The sequence below is a fragment of the Molothrus ater genome, chromosome Z (genome assembly GCF_012460135.2).
Source record: "Molothrus ater isolate BHLD 08-10-18 breed brown headed cowbird chromosome Z, BPBGC_Mater_1.1, whole genome shotgun sequence".
NCBI classification, from domain to species: Eukaryota; Metazoa; Chordata; class Aves; order Passeriformes; family Icteridae; genus Molothrus; species Molothrus ater.
In genome coordinates this window covers 17,178,768-17,199,381 of record NC_050511.2, presented here as the reverse complement: position 1 = coordinate 17,199,381, position 20,614 = coordinate 17,178,768, and the positions used below count along the sequence as shown (strand labels likewise).

Sequence of the window (20,614 nt, the reverse complement as noted above, 5' to 3'; positions counted from 1 at the left end):
GATCCCAGGCAGAAAAAGGTGCAGGAACTTTCCTAACATATTTCAGTTTGACTTCCAACAGGTTTTGGCCTTGGGACATTTTACACTATTTTTCAAGGTGAGTGGTAAAGAGTGCTAAAAAATCACTACTGAACCCAAGACACGCCACTGCTCAGCTTTCAAATAGTTCTAAATAAGGTCTTTTTTCTCTTAGGAAATTCCTTGGTATTATTTTCTTTGCAATTGGTTGGTGCCCTAGGGGTGGTTGCATTAGGTGATAAGAGGTAGGCACCCAGCACTTCTATACACTATTCTTCAGAAGTCTAATTAGAGCTATCAAATATGCCTTCACATGATTGAAGCAATGGTTGGAGCAATGGACAACACATACTTCAGGATATCTGGGGGGTGCAGTGCAGAGCAAGTAGTAGTTTGCCAACAAAACAAACAGGAAAGGAAGAGATGAGGGTAAAATCAGTAGCTGAATCTCTCACACTGGCCTCTTTTTGTAAAAGGTGTTATTAATAGAACAGATACAGAGATATTTATGAAAAAAAAAAGTTATACCATTTTATTCTTCTTTAGTCTGATTGTCTCTAGTGTATTTCCATTTTTTGTATGTTTGTAGTGTGCTCCTCTCTTTTTAATTTTGTGGTCAAATTTGTATCTCCAGGTGAAATTCACAGTCTCCTTTGTCTCAGTGGGCCTTTGAGTGGGATCAGGAATCCAGCAGTTCCAATGTCCTTGCAGGACTAGAGATTCACAATATCTCTGAGAGGAGCTGGAATGGATTTGTATCTCTTGTGAGGGGAAGGGACTATACAAATTGTGGGTTGACAGAGAATATTTGACCTATACCTACACCCTGAATATCAAGGAAGGGTTTTAGAGCCTAAAAAAGTGGAAGACTTGAAATAGATGAGCATCTCCTACAGAGTGAAGTACAAATTGGGTTTCTTTGACATTAAGTTTGTAAGTGCTGAGAATATGACTTAAGCCTGTCTCATCTAAAAACTGCACACCTGGCTGAAGTCCTTATCTCAATAGGGAGGTGAGGGATATTATCTTTGTAAATTTGTAGATTGTAAAGATCTATTTTGATCTGATGATTGTAAATGAATCAGTTTTGAAAGAGTGAAACTGAAAAACGAACCTAAAAACCCATTTTAATTGAAAACTTAGATTGTGCATTCAACTATATTGAAAAATCCAGTTGGACATGATCCCCTAAATATTAGTCTTTGGAAGTGAAACCAGGGACTTATTTCCATGGCAAGTCGTATGGAGATACAACAGAATTTCAGGAACTCATAGGTGTTGAAGATGAACCTGTCACCAATTACTTGTATTGAGAGATGACAGTGCTTTTTAACTGTATGGTGAATTACCCTTATCCAGGAAAGAGTGTTAGAAACCTTGCCCTGTGTCCAAGACAACATGAGAGGACTCATCTACAGCAGGTGCCTGAAGCCTTGGATATAGTTGCAATTCATAATTATTTGGAGCCGTAATCACTTTTTGCAAACTTAACTGTACAATAACATACAGTTTGGGACTAGTAATGTAGAAATGAGTACTGCTCTATCAGTGGAAGCTGCTAGGGAAGCTTTGGAAAGAGCCACGTCTGAGTGCTATTTTGGCAGTTTATTAATCTAGACTCTCGGGATTCCAGGATGAAATATTATTTAGCCACACAGTTGGCAGCTGGCAATGAACCCAGAGGTTCTTTTGTTCAGTTGGAGTTTATCCAAGGCTAAACAAAATGTAGTTTTACCTTGTATGCACCCTCTAATGCCAGTACAGGATCCCAGCATACTGTAAGCCTTGACTTAAACTGTAGCAGTGGTGTGCTGAAATGGATTAGCAGTGTGCACAAAAAAAGGGAGAACACGTTAAAGAGTGAAACTCAGCAGAAAGGCCTGGGATGAATGACTTAGCAGGACAGCTTTTGATCTGTCCATGGAAAAGCAAAACAAGGAAATTACTGTAGTGTGCTGATGAAGAAATAGACTATTGTTTTATGAAAGCTGAAGGTCACATTAAAACTGAAAATCCTGGGAGTCAACTGTGTGTTACATGAAAATTAATACAATTTATCAAAATGTACTTATCCGTTGGTGCCCTGGTTTTCTTGGTGTTTTTTGTTTCCACCTCTCTCTTTTTAAACCAATAAAACCAGAAAGTAACAGGTGACACAAATTCCACCCTGAGCTAAATAGAGCTTTGATCTTCTCTCATATACTTGCCAACCAGGGTTATTATTACTAAATTTAGTGTTGGAAATAAAAGAAGTTTAGATACAGGTAAAAGTGTGGCACAAATGGGCAAGAGTCAGAAAAATTTGTATATAGCCAGTATTCAATATGACAGTCTATGCACATAATGCATTCTTATTATGACAGAACACAGCACACAACTAACAGTTACATGGGTTTTTTTCTTTATTTTCTCAATTGTTTGCACAGGAGATGTAATTTTCCTTTATGTTTGAGTGTTGGGGTTCATCTGAAGAGAAATAGTGAATAGTTATTTCTAGAGCTCTAGAGCTCCCCTTATGTTCACAGTCACTTTTACTGTGCAGGCAAAGATAAATGTAATGGGAGATTTCTAATGAGCAGAGTACTGGACTGAGATGTTAATTGTTGGTTTTAATGAAAGCCCCAGCAAAGAAGCAGGAACTATTTCCTCCTCTTGTCCTCTTAATTACCTCTCCTTTGTACAGCTAAAATGAAACTTTGAGTTCCTTGTACAGCTAAAAGGAAGCTTTGAGTTCATTGCCAGAATATTCCAGTTACCTGGTCAACAATATTTCATTCTGGAGTCTAAACAGCAGCTGCTCACTGCAGTGTGAAATGATGTGATGGGAACAGCCACATGAATTGAGTCCTCATTTCTTTCCTGATTCCTTCCTTCCCCTTGTTTACTTTGCTTTCTGTTGCAGGTAGAAACACTTGAGGGTCAAAACCCCCTTTAATAAATGAGAACCACCATCTAGTACAACTGTCAGCCACTTAGAAAGGCCCAGGGCTTTGTCCATACTGCTGTGAGAAATGTTCCTCTAACCCACTCAGAGGAGCTTAAGCACTGAGCAGGCAACCAGATTGGGATCTTTCTGTATACTGGCTGAAAATCTAGAGAGAACAGTGAAGAAATACAGGAAGAAAAATTAAGATGTTCCCACGTCTCAGGATCTCTGCTCAGTGAGCACTTAACAAAGCTGGGACATAACTTTTCGCTCTGGCAGGAAGTTGAAGGCCTTGGTTCCCAGAAATCTCTCTTGATTGCAGCTGCAAAATAGAAACAAATTTTCACCTCTGTATGTCCAACATTTTTTTCCCACCTATTTCAAAACTCACACTGGTGGTAAATCTTAATCAGACCCCTCACACTGTTAAATGGTGATATTTTTCTTAACACAATTTGTTACACCTTTCTTGGCTTATCCTGGGTGTCACAGGCAGTGACTACATAATCTCTGATAAGTATCCAATATGCCCTTGATATCAAAGACCCTGTGCTCCTTAACCAGCCAGGTTTCTCAGAGTAGGCCTTTTTTTAAGTGAAAGTTTCTTAAAAACTTACCTAAAAGACCATTTTTGTTCACTTCTCCCTTTCTCTGTCATGGAGTCAATCTGCCATCTACTGCTTTTAAGGCAATGTTCTATGACCAGCCCTTTAGATCTCCCTGCTTGCCCAGGTGTGGTGTAAGCTGCCACCATGTCTTGTCAGCAAACATTTGGCAAGGAGCACCCTCACTTTCATACCGTGAAATTCTTGGGTCATAAAAGTGTTAGTGGTCCTTGTCCAGCAGCCTGTATATGATGAATCCAACTTTTCCTAAAAAGTGTTGTTTCAGTCAGCGCTTAATTGTTATGAGTATTGCTGCTGATGTCCAAACTTCACCTTCAAACTACAAACTTGTATTTTATCTCGATAAATTCTGACACATGATGATGACAGCAATTTTATAGTAAAAGACTTTAGGCATAATGGATGAGAAAAATCAATGTTTCAACGGTATTGATAACCTGAATAACAGCTTTCAAAGTAGTTCCAGGCAAAACATATCAGCACCATCTGCTGCCAGTTAGGACAAACTACATGGTTTCTTACATACCAGTTTGGGAATATTTTTGCCGTGAGCTACAAAGTTTTAGCCACGTTTTTAGTACTTAAATGAAATAACTGAGCAGTTGACTGTATAGATTCCATAACGAGGAGCCTAAAATTAATCCATGGTGAGAAAGAAATGAAGACACTTAACCCAAATGACTTAATTTCACTTTGTAGACGTATCAGTGAGGTGCTGGAAGCATTATAGAAATGATACACTTAGTTGCGTACAACTTTTTAAAACAAATCTCTGTTTAAATTTAAGTTACAATCTCAAAGCTCTTATCTAGCACATAATTTCCAGAATATCATGTGCTTCAAGTGAAGAAGGATGTATTAAGGATATCCCTGGTATTATAACACCTTCCCGATAATCCAACACATACTCGTCAAAAAACACATAGAAGTTCAGAGTTCCCCATGGCACTCCTGCTTATTTTTATTTACCACTGACTTCACCTAGGGAGCTACTTACTTTAAGGCTGCTACCAAACGTAGTATCTTGGCATATATACCACTGTTAATCAGTGTTCAGTAGAAATTTTATAGAAAAAAACCCAGATCTTTTATTAAAATCAATTCATGGTGCATGTGTGCATTCGTGAGTTGAAGGTTCACAGGTAGGAAACACTGCTTGTAACACCAGTTGCAGTGGGTCATATTATTTCCTCTTTAATGAATTGCTCAGCATTTATTAATCCCAATTCTAGTTCACTCAAACAAAACCTTGTTGACTTGAAAGACTTTTGACTTTTATTCCAGTTTACATCCATAAAGTTCTCAACTGCAACCTCTTTCCTCCCACTGTCAAACGAACTGCACGGTTACAGGTTTTCTCACCTGAAGGAAACTTTTCAGTGTGAGAAAAAGGTTTGTCAAGAGCCTCAAACACTGGTCTGATAGGTAACAGTTCAATACACTTCACTTGAGTGTTGCTGATTTATTGAGTGCTCAAGCGAGCTGGCTTTGCAGCGCATGCCGGAGTCTGCTGTTAGGCAGGGTGGCGATATTTGGCTGCTCTCGTTAAACGTTAAGTCTTGTAGGAAAAAAATTCACATTCAGTTAAACGAGCAACTGAAGCATTGCAAGCAACCCTTTGTGAAACTATGCTAGCAGTGCCTTGTGTGCTCTTTGTTTTACAGAAAACATTAAGAAGGTGCTGAGTGACCCAGCCACTTTGTATGCTGGGTGTGCTTTGTTGTGTCCTTACCAAGCACAAAGGGAGCTAATAAGGTGGCAGGTTTTTGAAATAGTTTTACTTTGTTTTGGCAAAACAACTCCATCAACTGATATTTAATTATTGCTTATTACAAATGCATCAGTATAGTCCTCCATCATCTAGTTTACACGGTGTTTTTTTCTGCAGATGTGAAGCATGCAGCTCCAAAATAGAATTAAGTAGGAAATAAGAAATATATGAGAAACTTTTTTGCAGAATAAGTTTTTTATTGCTTCAAACAATTATTTTCCACCGTAAAATTTAGAAAAATCTCTCCTGGTTTCCAGAAACAGTAAGAAAGTGAAGAATACTTTCAGCATATTTTAAAAAGTGGTACTCTATTTCTTAGTCTTAGAAAAGAACACTTTTAATGCTGTTTCTAACAACCAAAACCTTGAAATAGGAAAATATGCTCTTTTACATGCTCTGTGTCTGCCTGCATCTCTCTCTTGAAAACCTAGATGGTGACACCCCGAATTTTGACATTATGACAAGGACTGAAAAAGAATGGTTATGAACTTATATTGAAAAAAACCCCATATTGCATGTTCCAGTAACTCTTCTCTTTTTACCTCTTTCGTTTAACTAAACTCTATCCTTAAAAAAAAAAACAAAAACAAAAACAAACAAACAAACAAAACCCCAAACAAACAAAAAAACAGACTACTGTTTAACCTTTCTCCTATCAAATTTGTGTTCAGGTTTTCTCAGATGAACTGGGTGCCTAAGAATGTGTACTGTCCCTCCGGCATGCGAACTCCATAAGGCACATGCACGAACAACTCAACTGCTGCCATTAAGCGGTGCTTCACACTTTCTCCTACAACTTCTCCCTTTGCCTGTCACGTAAAAGCAAAATGATAGCAGGTTATTTTTGGAATCTAGTAGTGTAAGATGGTGGTGAAGCAGTGCGGTTTTGCTTTGCTTTTGGGTTTGGGGACCTGCGTTGGAGAGGACTGTGTACAGGGCTGCGATGCGGTTTGCTCAATCTGGTCTGACAGAGCGGCACTGCATTCAGCCCTCAGCTTCAGACAGCCTGGCTTGGGTGCCTCAGAACGGCGCTGCCCCGTAGACCTCGCTGCCTGCGCGGTGGTGCCCGGCTCCTCACAGCAGGCGGGGTGGCAGTGGGAAGCAGCTGATGTGAGACGTGAGGGGTTTGTGTAGCATGTGCTGAGGAGATGGCAGAGAATGGCAGCAAAGCTGGTGAAGCTGGAGCACAAATTCTGTGAGGAGCAGCTGAGGGAGCTGGGGGTGTTTATCCTGGAGAAAAGGAGGCTCAGGGGTGACCTTATCACTCTCTACAGCTGCCTGAAAGGAGGCTGTGGCCAGGTGGGGGTCGGTCTCTTCTTCCAGGCAGCTAGTGTCACTCCAAGAGGAAATAGCCTCAAGTCATTAGATTTAGGTTGGACATTAGAAGGAATTTCTTCACAGAAAGGGCAATTAAACATTAGAATGGGCTGCCCAGGAAGGTGATAGAGTCACCATCCCTGGCGGTGTTTAAAAATGGATTGGATGCTATGGACTTAGTGCCCTGGTCTAGTTGACATGGTGGTGTTAGTTTACAGGCTGGATTTGATGATCTCAGCAGTTTTTTCCAACCTAATTGAATCTGTGATTCTGTGACTCTGTGATTCTGTGAAGCTGTGATTCTGTGAAGTTGCCCTAGCCCCATTACCGAGGCAGAAGGAGCGGAGTGATGGCAGCCCCAGACCGTGGCACGGCCGAGCGATGGCAACCGCAGGGCGCACGGCTGGGGCGGTGACACAGCGGCCTCGGCCAGGTGTCGGCCGCCCGGGGTGTCGGTCGGGCGGGCTGCCCGTGCCCGATGCCGAGCCAGGGCTCTTTGGCACCGGCCGCCGCCGCCGCCCTGCCCGCGGAGCGCGGACCCGCCGCGCAGCCCGGGCGCTTTGCCGCCAGCCGGGACCGCCGCCGCGCAGCCCGGGCCCGCCGGCGGGACGGGACCGCGCTTCCCGCCGCGGCGGGCGCGCCTGCGGGATGCTTAAAGGACGGCGTGCGGCGCCAGGGGACGGTGCGGTGGGCGGCCGAGCAGCTGGCACCGCCTCCCCGCGGGGACCGGCGCCCCGAGGGCGGGCCGGGCTATAAGTTTCCCTCCGCACGGGTTGCCGTGAGAGTGGCTGCTTGCCACGCACCTGCCCGGAGCCCACCCCCCGGGAGGGATCCCGCCCCAGGTCAGAGTACCTCTCCTGAGGTGGCGGCAGCGGCTTCAGCCAGCCCCGGCAGAGACAGAGAGGAAATTAGAAAACCCGCCCGCAGGACGAGTAGGAGGGATGAGGACTTGCTTTGGTAACAGCGTCCCGTGGGGTGCAGGGGCTGCCGGTGCCTTGGGGAGGACCGGTCCTCCTCGGCGCCTCTGAACTGTCCCGGGCCGTGGCTCCCAGGGAAGCCTCGCCAGCAGCGAGGCTGGAGGGAAGGTGATTTAGGGTGAATAAACTGAGCTGCGCGGTTGCTAAGTGTTGTGTTTCTGTGTTTTTTTTCAAGCATGACGCGAAGAGAACGTTTGGAAAGGACTTGAAGTGGAGCAGAAAGCAAAGCCCACGGAGAGCAGCTAAGGTAAGGACAGGCACAGACGTTTGCACTCCTTTGTATGCGCTGAACTGAGAGCTCCACTGTGCCTTTCTGGGGGACAGAGGGAGAGAGGAAGGAAGGAGGGAAGGAAAATATGGAAAGTAGGTGATTTTGAACAAACCCCCACAACATGTAATTTCTCTTGTTTCCTATTAATCCTTATGACACTTCCTCAAGCGTAGCATCTGCAATGTCAAAAAACCACAAGTTACGGTCAATAGACATCCCTTCAGGGGAGGAAACAAAAACACCTTTGGGCTTCTCTCCTGGTGCACTAGAGGGACTGCTTACTCTTTAAAAGCAGAAGTTACTTGAGCTGGTTGAAGAGGTTGTATAGATTTGCAGAACTCTCTTTCCATTGGCACTGCAAACTCAGTTACCTTCATTTAGGTATTATATGATAAGGGACACAACAAAGAGCTCACAAGTACAGTAGGAACCTAGGTAGGAAACTTTTTAATCACAAAAATAATCGCTGAACAGTAATCAATAGGTAAAATACAGGCAGCTTGTGCCTTAAGGAGTTGACATGAATCACAAAACCAGGTAAGACTGTAACATGCAAACTGATGGAGTGGGAAGTGAAGGTGTCTTTGGGATTGACCATACTGAAAAACACTGAAGCAGAAGATAAGTCATACTGCCATTAGATATGACAGTATAGAAATGTAATCTCTAGCATGCTGAGAATGTTGCTTCAACATTTTATTTTATGTAAGTGATCCCTCAGGGAAAAGCCGCATTGCTGAAGTGAGCAATGACTGAGCTCTGGGAGACAAAACTTTGGGTTTGGTGGTGAAGGGGAACTACTGGCCAAAACTGAAGAGAGTGTAACAGTGTGGCAGTGCATGTTAGCTGGCTGTTGTCCCTGATGTGTCCACAGCTGCTAGCTGCACTCCATATTGTTTCATTCAAAAGCATCACGGAAAACTCAGAGGTGGCCGCCTTTTGCTGTGGAACAAGAAGAACTCAATTAGCCCGTACTTTCTGTGGCTGCTAACAGCAGCAGCACTCAAGGAAGTAAATGTTTCATGTTTTGTTTTGTATTGAGTTAAGATTTATTTTGAGTGATTTAAGACCAATTCTGAAGAAACAAAGTGAAGGCTTCAAATACAATATTAATTGGCTTTTATACAGTGTCTAACTCAGTACCTCCTTTCCAGAGAGACTTCAAAGGACTTTCAATCAAAATGGATGTTGGAGGTAAAATCTTACCTCCATCTAGACTAAATTCATAAACTTCAGTCCTGAAACCTTTGTTTGTTTTCCATTAGGTGGCTGTAGAGAGAGGTATGTTGTGGCTTGTAACCTGCTATGGAGTAACCAATGATAATTCTAATTTCAAGATAAAATTGACTACTCAGTGTTTGACTCTGGGCTCATCTAGGCTAAGGGCAGGGCTGCAACAGTGGCCATAAGCAAATGTCCCACACAGAAAAGGACTGGAGTAGGTCTATATGATACAAATTACCAGTGGAAGTAACATACTATAGAGGTAATATGTCTATATTCCTTCAACTAAGACAACAAACTGTTTGCAGCACTATCCAGTTCCTTTTGGACAGCCTGGGAACTCCACAGAAGGTTTATACTATTGCTCTTACTCTGGTCTTCCTGAGTCAGACACCTACCTGTGACATTTATCTCTTCACACTATATACTGTTTGAACTTCTATATATCCACATATGAAACATGAACCTTAAAACAGGTGAATAATGCTGCATTTAGGTAAAAAATAAGAAATGTTTCCAGGCATATTATTTCAGGAGGCATCTCCCTCGTAAGGGCTCTGTGTCTGGTAGGCAGTGTATTGCTAGTTGACTGCTGTGCCTAATGCAGCAGTCACTGCTACACTGTCACCAGCTGCAGGGCTGGCTCACTGCTGTTTCAAGGCAGCTCCCTCGGAAGGTGCAGGGATTCATGCAGGAACTCATGCAGGTGATGCAGCTGTGTGTGATGGGGCGGCAGTGTATGTTGGCTGCTTGAAGTTCTGACAGCAGCTAACATGCAGCTGCTCTCTTTTCCCACATACCTTGGTCATCAAAATGGAGACCTACTACTTTTGTATAAGAAATCTTTTTGTTTCTCCTGATTATTGCTTTCTTTGACTGTCAGGCAAATACAAGTGGTATCTTGTATCTTTCCATTATTCTAACAACAGTGAGTATTTTTTCTTTATTAAGACTCTGGTGTTCATCTACTTTTAGATACCAAGGTAACAGGGAGTTCTTAAATATCTGTAAAAACTTCATGTGTGTTTTATGTTTGATTTTAATTTTTTTGATAGCATTATTTGACAAATGCAGCTTGATAGCTTTTGAGAGGTGTTTTTTGTTTGTTTGTTTGTTTGTAATTGAGTAATTAGAGTCCTCAATGGCTTAAAGTCACTTTCACTAACTTTCTAAATGCTATATCTGAAAAATAATTACCTTCCCATTGTATGTGATTTAAAAAGTCAGTCTTAGAATTTTTCCTCTCTCATTGCTTCTCCAGATAACTTAATTTGTTAACATTAATGCATTAAAACCACTGCACATAGTCTCACCAACCACACAGTGTGAACAGGACTATATGTGGAAGGATTAAGGCTGGAAGCACATTGATCTTTTTGATTCATGTTACATTGTGAGCTTCTCCAAACTTGCTGCCACAGCCATCAGTGTTAATTTCATCCTCATCTTGGCCCTTTAGGCATCCACAGAGTGCCAAAGGCACTCTTTGTTGTGACTTGTTTTATCTAGGAGCTGCTGTCCGTGCCATGGACCGTGAAGAGAAAGAGCAGCAGTGTTGGTGAAGGTGTGCACAGTGACTGACCTCCCACTGTTGTGTGTGGTGATTAGGCAGTGTATTGTTAGTTAGCTGTTCCTCGCACACCAGCAACTGACTACACTGTCAGATTAGCACATCACAGTCCAGACAAGAATATAAACACTGCTGTTTAAATATCTCGTTGGTCCCTAGCTGGCCAGTGCCTGCCTGGTTCCCCTGACCTAAGGGAGGTGTGCTAGGTTATGCAGACTGAGTGAATGCAGTGTTTAAAATAAGGTGTAACTGAGAGTATAGAAGTAAATGTAGTTGTATTTCATGCAGTTATACAGCAACCCCAACTGGTTTATAAATAATCTGCTGAATTATGTAAATATTAAGTAACAGTTTCGGGTTTGAACCCTATATGAGTATGTTTCTCTTACATCACTAAATATTGAAGGAACATTGATGTGTTGGCTCAGCAATAAGTTATGCTCAAATGGAAATAAAATAACTTTAATACTCATGCACTGACATTCGTTAAGCATCATAGGAAGGAAGTTTAATCTTAAAGTGGGGAGTTTATTCAAGAATCCAAGAAATAAGTTTCAATCTGTTTAAAATGTTGGAGTTTATATTTTTATATGCTGTATTTTAAATTAACTCTAAGTGGGTATTTATATAGACATATATTCACACGACTTCCTTGGCTTTTGACTATAGATAAATGCTTGTTTTAATAACATATTCTGACTTTCATTTTATTTGTTTGCTTCTCCAAGTTTGTGTAGATTTGGCCATTAGATGCTTCCTTTTTACCAGATAACTTGTAACATACTTTTGAAAAAGGAGTGATTAGTTTATCAATGGTCTGCCCTAAATATTATATTGCAAGAGCTGATATGTCTCATGATGTATAAGTAATACAAACACACGGAGTTTTTGTTAAGGAGGAATGTTAATTTGTTGAAGTAACATTAAATAAGTTAGTAACAGTAAATTTTGAAAAACTTGAACTGTGTAGAATCAGGACTGAATGGTACCTATACTGAAATTTCTTCAGAAGATGGTTGTGTCACTGCAATGTGACTAAATAGTGGAATGAGAAGATCCACGACTGTGTTTTCTCAGACAAAATCTTCTTTCCTTAGTACTCTGCAGTGACTATGATTCAGGGAGCCATGAGTTAAGTAATTCTGTCCACTTGTTTGCTAATATCACATGCTATTTCTGAATACCAGGAAAGACACTTGATCTTAATGCTGGCATTGAGATATTCAAGATTACACTGTGTCCTCTGGAAAACAATATGAGCTTTAGTGAGTGAGTCACAAACTAGGTGCACACATTTCCTTCCCTCACGCTCCCTTTCAAACAAGAAAATCATGCCTCACTGTTTATCTTGAGTGTTTTAAGGACCCAGGTGAAATTTCCCATATGCCAAATAATTCTCAGCCAGTACCAGGACTAAAACAGGCATTAGGCATTTTTTTTTGGGTTTTCCACTAATAGCACCCAACATTTCTTTATACCTACCCTTTTTTATTCAGTGATGCAAAAACCAGGGAGCTTTGGTAGTTCACATGAACAGACATCCATATTTTAAACTTGTACATTTTCAAATTAAGATATCCACTTTTTATGGGCAAAACACTGTGTCCTGACATTTAGTTCCATGGACCATTGACTGCTCACAGTGAGGGGAGAGGGTCCATATCTCAGCTCCCTTCCTGCTCCATCAAAGCAGCAGAGATGTAGGACAAAAATCACCTGACATGTCCCACTATGTGTTCTCACACTGTACATGCAGGAGGAGATAGGAGTAAAATGCAGGACCTCAGCATAAAAATAGGCACTGTCTTCACAGATGATGTGGAATCTTGCAGGACAGTGGCAAACAGTGCAGAGGCTAGTCTAAAACATCAGCAGCAGGCCTATTTGGTCTAATGAGACTTTTACATAGTCCTTAACTGGGTTCTGAAGTTTTGGGTGGATAAAATTGTCATGCATTAAGTTTAATATCCTTTCCAAAAAGGTGTTTGCCATTATTGAGAGTGACTTTGTTAAATCTTCCAGATAAGTATCATTACTCAATCTTCATAGATTTTTTGTGACATTTTCAATTAATTCAATAAGTGAATGAAAAACTCTCTCTTTTAAAAAACAATTGCTCTTGAATTTCTCACCTTTTGAGTTTTCTCACCTTACAGTTGAGTGGCTGTCTTTACTGGAAAATTTTTGAAGTGCTTTAGGTATTTTCCACCAGTATTAGTCTTACAAAAGAACAACACTAATTCTACCCATCCTTTTCATATAGAAAATTTCACTATTCTACTGAATAGTGAAAAACACAGGTTTTTCTCATTCCTATTAGCTCAGCCCTTCTTCAAGGCATGGACAGCTGGGGTGAGGTTTCTTACTCGAGTTTTCTATCTCCCTTCATTCAGATAAATCAAAACTCTTGGCAGTTTGTAATGGAAGAGTGGAACAGAACTGGAAATGGGTTAGCAGTTACATGCAGGACTGGGGAGTTTGCAAGGTGAGAAGAGTGGGGCTTGAGGCAGGAGCCTGCATCCCCTTCTTCTACCTCTACTTGAAGATTGCCATTTTATTCTAGAGATGAGATGTAGATGGGTGGCTGGGGAGCATTGTTTTCCATAGTCTCAGAAGGATGTCTGTCATAGTGCCAGGCTCTTGATTTTTGTTGCCCCTTGAGTCCTTCTGTAAGCAACCATGAATATTTACACAGGCCCTGCCTTCATCCAGGTCAGAAGAGAAATAACCCAGCAGGAGAGGAGCTCACATCTGAGGCACTGTACTGCACCACAAATGTATGGAGAAGGTTGAAGATTTTAAAGGTGTTGGAAAACTGAAATGTAAAATATGTAAAATATGAAGCAGCAAGCAAATTTATTTCAATCTTTTTGCTTCTTGTAATAATTTTATTTTCTATGTACATTTTTTTTGCAACTGGCAGCTTCACAATTCAGTATTCTTCCTTGAGAAGATATTGCACAGCTGGTACCTTCAGTTACATATGTGAAACCCTGCTATGGATGTCTCTGGGTCCCATGTCTTTCATGACAGGGCTATTATGTGTTAATGGAGTATAAAATCTCTGTCTTACTGGTATAATGGGGGAAAAAAAACTGTGTAAATATGAGTCATTTATTAATAAACCTTCTTTCTAACTATTTACCTCTTGGTGACAACTTTAATTAGCTATTGTCAGGAATTCAGAAAAAGAAATCATAAACCCTCTATGCAAATTGATGGTCCCTCCCTGCAATGTACTGAGTGCCTCGCTGTGTCAGAAACCTCCGCTGTTCTTGAGGCCACTGCAGGAGCCAATCCAGAACCAGCAGACAAATTGCAAACACCAAAGTTAAAGAGTAGCAAAATCACCTGATGGTTTAGCTTCTAGCAACATTTCTCAGGAATAGAAAGGCTGTATACCCATAGTGTTGAATGGCTTTTTCAGAGGTCTTCTCTTTTCTTCATGATAATCTGCCTGATTAATGCTGTTACCTCTGGTTTGATACTTTCTATTGGCTCCTCAGGTCTCCAGAATTTCACAACTTTCCCCTCAGGGCTAACAAGGTACTTCCAGAAATTCCATCGAGGCTCTTTCTTTGAAGAATCTGTAAGGATGAAATCAGATTGCTTTAGTGACTTACACCTGGAATTGTCTCCAGGCCCCATACTGATTCTTTGACTATGCTGAAGTAATCCCACCATACTCTTTGCTAGCAGTCTGGGTATGGATTTACTGATTGCTGCTAATGATCTGAAAAGCTGGAAGTCAGTGATGCTCCCCTCTTCCTGTGAAACTGTTAAAGAGTTCCTACTTTGACTATTCTATACTTCCTAGGGAAGAGGATACATATTTGCCTGCATATTTATTCAGGGAATCCCTACTTTTGTGTCAGTTTTGGGAAGTGAGATGAGAGCAGGAAGTTGTACTGCTGATGGCTTAATTAAGCTTCTTTCAAAAAAGGCTCCAGTAGATTTTGACTGGAGAACAAGTGTTTGGTTGGGAATGGTGCTGAACCCTAAATGGATTTTTTTTAAGCAACGGATGGAAGTTTGGCACCACGCTTGCTCTGCAAGTGGACTAATTTTGCACTAGATTATTGGACAGTGCTGCTGCCATCCTGTTGCTAGTAGTCACAGGCACAAAAGGGTGGTATGGCATGATGTTCAGCCTTCTGATTGTCAAAATAGCAACATGAATAAAAAAGGTACTTTAATTAAAAATGCACAGAAATTTAATGTGAAACTCAGGAATGCAGCAAGAGAAAAACTTTATTTCAGAATACTGAAGTACCAAAAGATCTTTCTCCTTCTTGTAGGTGAACAGCATGCCAAATAAGAAAATTTGAGTAGAATTTTTTTCTTTATAGGTACCAATCGTTAACACTGATGGCACTGATATTTAGAATCTGGATTCATCACACAGAGCAGGTGCCTTTGTGCTCTAGTCATTTTGATAAAGAAATGAGAGAAAACCCTCAATAATTTCACTGGACATCTGGGCAATTCAGGGCAACAAAGTCACCTGAGGTTTTTACTAGCATGCCTAAGAGCAGGTAGGAACAAACACAGTTACAATGACAATGGTTGCCCTTAAATTATTCCTCAATAAAAAAAATTTCCAAGTACATGCTTGGGGGATTTAGCACATAAGAGTTCTGGGAAACATTTCATTTAGGTATGTGAAATAATTCTCTAACAAGAGATGCTATGAGAGACTGAAATAGACTCGGAAGGCGAGGAGATGGAATACAGATTTGGGCACTCTACTACTTTATTTTCTGGGTAAAGTAGTGTGTCAGAAAGGGGTTATGTTTAAGCAATCTTTTTCTTTCATATATTAATATGGTTCAAAACCTGATCAAAGCTCAGGAAAATTCAGAGAGGCTTTTCAAGTTGGCTATGAGTCTGTGAAACTTTGGTCAACTGAAGGGGGAGAGAATTTCATTTTGCTCATCAGAATATGAGGTTCTAAGTCTGTAAATGCTCCCTGTATTAATGCAGGATTTTGCAGGCTAGGTCCTGAAGTTCACATGACAAATTGATACAAATCAGTGTTATATATAACTAGTATATGTAAACCTGTTTTACAATACATTTTACATAAAGATGGACATAGGACCCAGCTAAAAATCTCATCTGCATGTGGTTATATTAAATCTTCTGGTAATTTTATGACTTCTATAACTACATTTTGTCCATGAGAAAAGTCTTTCTTATAATAAAAAACATGTACTTTGAAATAAGATTTTGTAAGTGGGAGTTTCTAGCTCTAGCATTTCTAGCAAAATGGATGTTTCTAGCTGGACTGGTCAGAGCAGACTGTTTTTATAAGCAGTGAGGAGAAACTGATGTTTTCAGGACACAATTCTTTAGCCCATATTTTTGATATGCAAATTAAAATGAGAGTAATTGTATGCTAAGTGCCTGTTTGTCTCCATAGTTTGTGAAGACTTCAGTGTTTCCTGACAAAAACATGCAGCCTGGATTCAATGAGACTACCAAGGTTACAGGCAGCTTGATACATAAAAGAAAACAGTTACCTATTAGAAATTTAAAGGCTGGATCTGCTTCTGATCCTAGAATCTTGATTTTGTGGAAAACAGGGAATGTTACTCCATAGTTTCCTTTGGCAAAGGATTCTATTTCCTGGCTTGAACTAGGCTCTGATTCTCCGAACTGGTTGCAGGGAAACGCCAGCACAGTGAAGTGGGAGGGACCAAACTCTCTGTGCAGATCTTGCAGTGCGATGTAATTTTTGTCTGTGTATTGGCAGTAACTGGCCACGTTTACAACCAAAGTTGCCTTCAGAAAAATAAAGTTAGAATAACTTTAGTTATTAGTGATTGGCTATTTGGTTATTAGCTATTATTTAGTCTAGTAAGGAAAAAGCCTATAGATATTGTAGAGATCACAACTGAATCTTAAAATGACATTTATCATTATCATAATGGTTCCTGTCAGAAGGCTAAACGTATTGTGTCTGATCATCATTTTGTTAAACAGATAAAGATGAAAGCAGCTGAAGATATTTACTTTCAGACAATCTGTTGTAAATATATAGTAAACTCATAAACTTAATCTTACAGCTTTGCTTCTATATAAGCATTTTAAAAAGCAGATATTTAGGACATGCACTAAAATCACATTTACTAGATAAACTTCCAAAATCCAAAACCAACATTCTTAACTAAGATTAAAATCCACCAATTTGCCAGTTAAGCTGTATTGCCCTGTGCTAAATAATACAATTTCTTTTCTTGGTTTGCTAGATCTAATACTTGATTCCTGGAACAGGCCTAGATAAAATAAGTTTTCTCCAGCTTTCTGTATGAAGAACAGGAATTCTCCAGCTTTCTGTATGAAGAACAGGAATTTAGCACATATCTCTGCCAGAACCTCCCATAACCAAGCCTTTTATTTACCTAGAAACATGCACATTTTTTGTCAGTATGGATTCAAAACAGAAAAAGTGAAAGAATAACTTACTTTCCCTCTGTACTTCTCCAAGGAAATAATCCTTCCTCGTGAATCTTTGACTTCAAAAGAATAAAAATCTTTGATTTTAGGTTTAAAAAACCTGAGTTGCAGCAGGCAGAGAATGGTGGTGCACAAAACCATTGACAGGAAGACAACAACGATCCTGGCTCTGTGCACTGAGTATTTCAGAGGATAACTAGTTGTGAGAGGCTCCATTTTTGAAATCTTTGGAGAGGAGCCTGGGCAGGCCTGGAATGTGAAGGAGGAGCTGAAACATGAGACTCTTGGCTTAGACCGGAAAGAACAAGCTGCTCATTTTTGTCCCTGTTACAAAAAAGCTGTTGCACATAACAGTGCCTGCTGGGCCTCTGAGCCCTTATGTAAAGTATTCAGGAACTTTCTGGGGGGAAGAGGGATGGAAGGGGGGAGAAGAAATGAGTGAAAAGGGTGTAACTATCACCTAAGGAGGCTGATTGCTCTGTGTAACTGACCTGTGTGGGATATTCCAGTATGTGTCTGCACTGTCATGAGAGCTGCTGGGCACAAAACTGAGTTTGTAGAGCAGTTCCAGCACATCTCCTGGGCCCCCATATGTATCTGGGTAGTTGTTCTGCAGGAGGCAGCTGTGTTATCAGGCAGACTTGGAGAAGTATTTTGGGGGACAGCTGTTCAGGTAGAAAAAGGCAGAATGGCTGAAACCACCCTGTTTACAAACTCAGCACTGCGTCTCATCAGCTGCTGTGGCATCACAGACAGCTGTGTAAAACTCTTTTCAGCACATGGTGCAGAGAAAAACTCCTTGGTAATAGTCTGTCCTAATAAAGGAAGATAATATAATGTGGATTTTTTTTTTGCATTGAGAGTGGGGATGATAATGGAAAATAGGTTGCTTTCTTAATTGCTACTGGCTACCTGGCAACGAGCTGTACTGAGATGTAAGGTTGAAGGTCTGCATGAGAGAAGAGTTAGCTGAAAGTCTCAGATCTAAGCCAAGCCCCAGTGGTGTTTTGCTGCTTGTGAGTCTCTGCTTACTCTCTTTCCCTCCCAGTGCAAACCACCATTGAGGAGTCATTTCTGCCTCAGTTGGTTTTCTTTGTCACCCTGATTTTTTGCTGCACTTAGATGATGCATTTTAAGGGATGGAAATAGAAAGGGCTTTTCTGAATGTAAAACCTGGAATATGGTTTTTTCTTTCCTTTTGATGTCTTCAGTACTACTACCAGTATCACTGGTTTGTACAATATCATGTATCAGTGGTGGGTTCAACTCTTTCTATAATCTCTAAATAACTAAAATCCACATTCATTTTGTTTAACAAGACTATAGGGACAGCTTCACGCTTTCTACAAAACAGAGAGAGATGCTTGGGAAACACTGTGAAATTTCAGTATTTGTATATGAGGACATATTAGGCTTTGTCTCTGCCAGGCAGTGAGGTCTGTGAGCAGGATGTTTTGATGGTGGGGAAGAAAACACATAATTGTGTGCTGAAATGAACAAAGCTGTACTCATCAAGCAAGCACAGGTGACTAATGCTGACCTTAAAGGCAAGAACAAAAGTGTTTGGTTACAGAAAATCCATGTAACATCCTGATGTCTAAGCCACATCTCAAGTGTTTGCAATTTGCATCTAATATTATTTCAGAACAAAATAAAACAAACAACCCTCCCCTTAATATATTATAATACTGGTGTGCCTAATCATTACCCAGAAGTCCATTATATTAACTGTGTCTCCTTTTGTTACTCTCAACTAAAACCTTGCTCAAAATCTGTCAGAAACCCAAAATATGTTGTTTAATATTGTCCGGACTCTTACATTTTAATAGTTTTTCAGATTTTATGGTTTTCTGACTCAAATTGCTCTATGAATGAATTTGCACAAGTGCAAATAAAAAGACCAATTTAATCTTTACTTAGTATCCCTTAATATATTAAAAATGCAAGATAACATTAAAAATAATGACATGAATAAACTGCAGTGGTAGTGAGAAGGTTCAGGAATCAGAAGAGATCTAAGTCCTCTTTCACGGGTGGAGGTCAGAGAACCTGTCTGGTTCCAGGCAGACAACCAGTCCCTCTCTCAGGAGCCACCAGACCCCTAAACCTACGTCGCTATGTGGCTGAAGGTGCCTTGGGTCGTCAAAAGCCAGCGACGTAGCTTTAGTGCATGAGCGACACAAACGTAGGTTTTTTGTGTTGTTTTGTTTTTGGTTTTTTATTGTGTTTTTTTTTTTCTTCCCTGCCACAGGCTTCCTGCGCCGGCCTTGATTCAGCTGTACATATCTAAACAGAAGCGCTCGTTTTATACTATTTTCCCCCGTCTGCTCGCTCTTTCTTGGCGCGTTTGACCGCCTGCCGGAGCCGTGCCCAGCCCAGCATCCGCGGCTGCTGCTCTTAGGCACGGGCACGGCAGGACCAAAACCAGCGCGAGCTAAGAGCAGGCTGACAGGAAGCCTTGGCCGATCTGGGCTCTCGGTGTCCTGCGGCGCGGGCAGGCGGCAGGCTGGGAGCGGGCGGGAGCGCGGGCAGGGCGCAGGGAAACGCGCCCGGGCAGAGGGAGGACGGAAATCCTCCGGCGGGGAGTTTGTGCGAGGTGAGTGTCGGTGCTCCCGTCTCCCGCTGCCGGGGCTGCGGCAGGGCAGAGCTGCAGCAGCCTGCGCGGGCTGCCCAGGCGCAGCAAGCGCCAGGACGGCATCCTCTCGATTCTTAAATTTACACCGAAGTGCTGGAGCAAGTCCAGAGGAGGGCAGCAAAGCTGGTGAAGCTGCACAAGTGCTGTGAGGAGCAGCTGAGGGAGCTGGGGGTGTTTATCCTGGAGAAAAGGAGGCTCAGGGGGGACCTTATCACTCTCTACAGCTGCCTGAAAGGAGGCTGTGGCCAGGTGGGGGTCAGTCTCTTCTTCCAGACACCAGTGTCGGGCCAGGAGGAAACTGCCTCAAGCTATTTGGTTTAGGTTGGATATTAGAAGGAATTTCTTCACAAAAAGGCTGATTAGACATTGGAATGGACTGCCTAGTGAAGTGGTGGGGGCACTGTCCCTGGAAGTGTTTAAAGAAACACTAGGCATGGCACTGAGTGCCATGGTCTATTGACATGGTGGTGTTAGGTTATAGGCTGGACTTGATGATCTCAGAGGTCTTTTCCAACCTAATTAATTCTGTGATTTTCTCACAGGAGCATGTTGCTGTTGTGAAAGGAAAGCTGTACCCACAATTCCCATTCCCAGTGTGCAGACAGCTTAGGGCAGCAGGCCATACAGACAGCTGACACTGAGTGGGGTGAAAGGATGAAAGGAAAGAGGAAAAAACTGGTCTTATCCCTAGCCAAGAAGTGTCTTTGGCACATGTGCCTTTTTTTGATGTGATGTGGGACACACAGGAATGGATTTAGGTTCCATTGGACTGCAAGAGGCCACAGGGTCTTCACCAGCACCTTCACATCTGGAAAAGCTA

At 41.5% G+C, this 20,614-nt stretch overlaps 1 protein-coding gene and 1 long non-coding RNA gene across 4 annotated transcripts; one reads left to right on the top strand and one right to left on the bottom strand.

Moving 5' to 3' along the window:
* Positions 1-7,472: 7,472 nt before the first annotated feature.
* LOC118698978 (uncharacterized) lies at positions 7,473-13,840 on the top strand. 2 transcript variants are annotated; one of them, XR_004982007.1, is made up of 3 exons: positions 7,473-7,615; positions 7,811-7,882; positions 13,413-13,840. It is a non-coding gene; the product is annotated as an uncharacterized LOC118698978 (long non-coding RNA). The 2 variants fall into 2 exon arrangements; XR_004982008.1 differs by having other exon boundaries at positions 13,396-13,840.
* On the bottom strand, positions 8,491-17,375 carry GPX8 (glutathione peroxidase 8 (putative)). Of its 2 annotated transcripts, XM_036402543.2 has the most exons (4): positions 17,169-17,375; positions 16,223-16,484; positions 14,175-14,287; positions 8,491-8,848 (listed from the first exon to the last, which is right to left on the bottom strand). In XM_036402543.2, the coding sequence occupies exons 1-4, from the start codon at positions 17,373-17,375 to the stop codon at positions 8,624-8,626; spliced, it is 807 nt and encodes a 268-aa protein (XP_036258436.1). In that variant the 3' UTR covers positions 8,491-8,623. The 2 variants fall into 2 exon arrangements, with proteins under 2 accessions (XP_036258436.1, XP_036258437.1); XM_036402544.2 differs by lacking the exon at positions 8,491-8,848 and having other exon boundaries at positions 13,533-14,287.
* Between the last annotated feature and the right edge of the window lie 3,239 nt (positions 17,376-20,614).

Excerpts from the sequence above, each read along its gene's own strand:
- GPX8 (XM_036402543.2), bottom strand. The coding sequence starts at position 17,375 with ATGGAGCCTCTCACAACTAGTTATCCTCTGAAATACTCAGTGCACAGA. Across the intron at positions 14,288-16,222 it reads AGCCTTTAAATTTCTAATAG|ATTCTTCAAAGAAAGAGCCT; the intron begins GTAACTGTTTTC and ends TCATCCTTACAG. Across the intron at positions 8,849-14,174 it reads TAGAAAGTATCAAACCAGAG|CAAAAGGCGGCCACCTCTGA; the intron begins GTAACAGCATTA and ends CTTGTTCCACAG.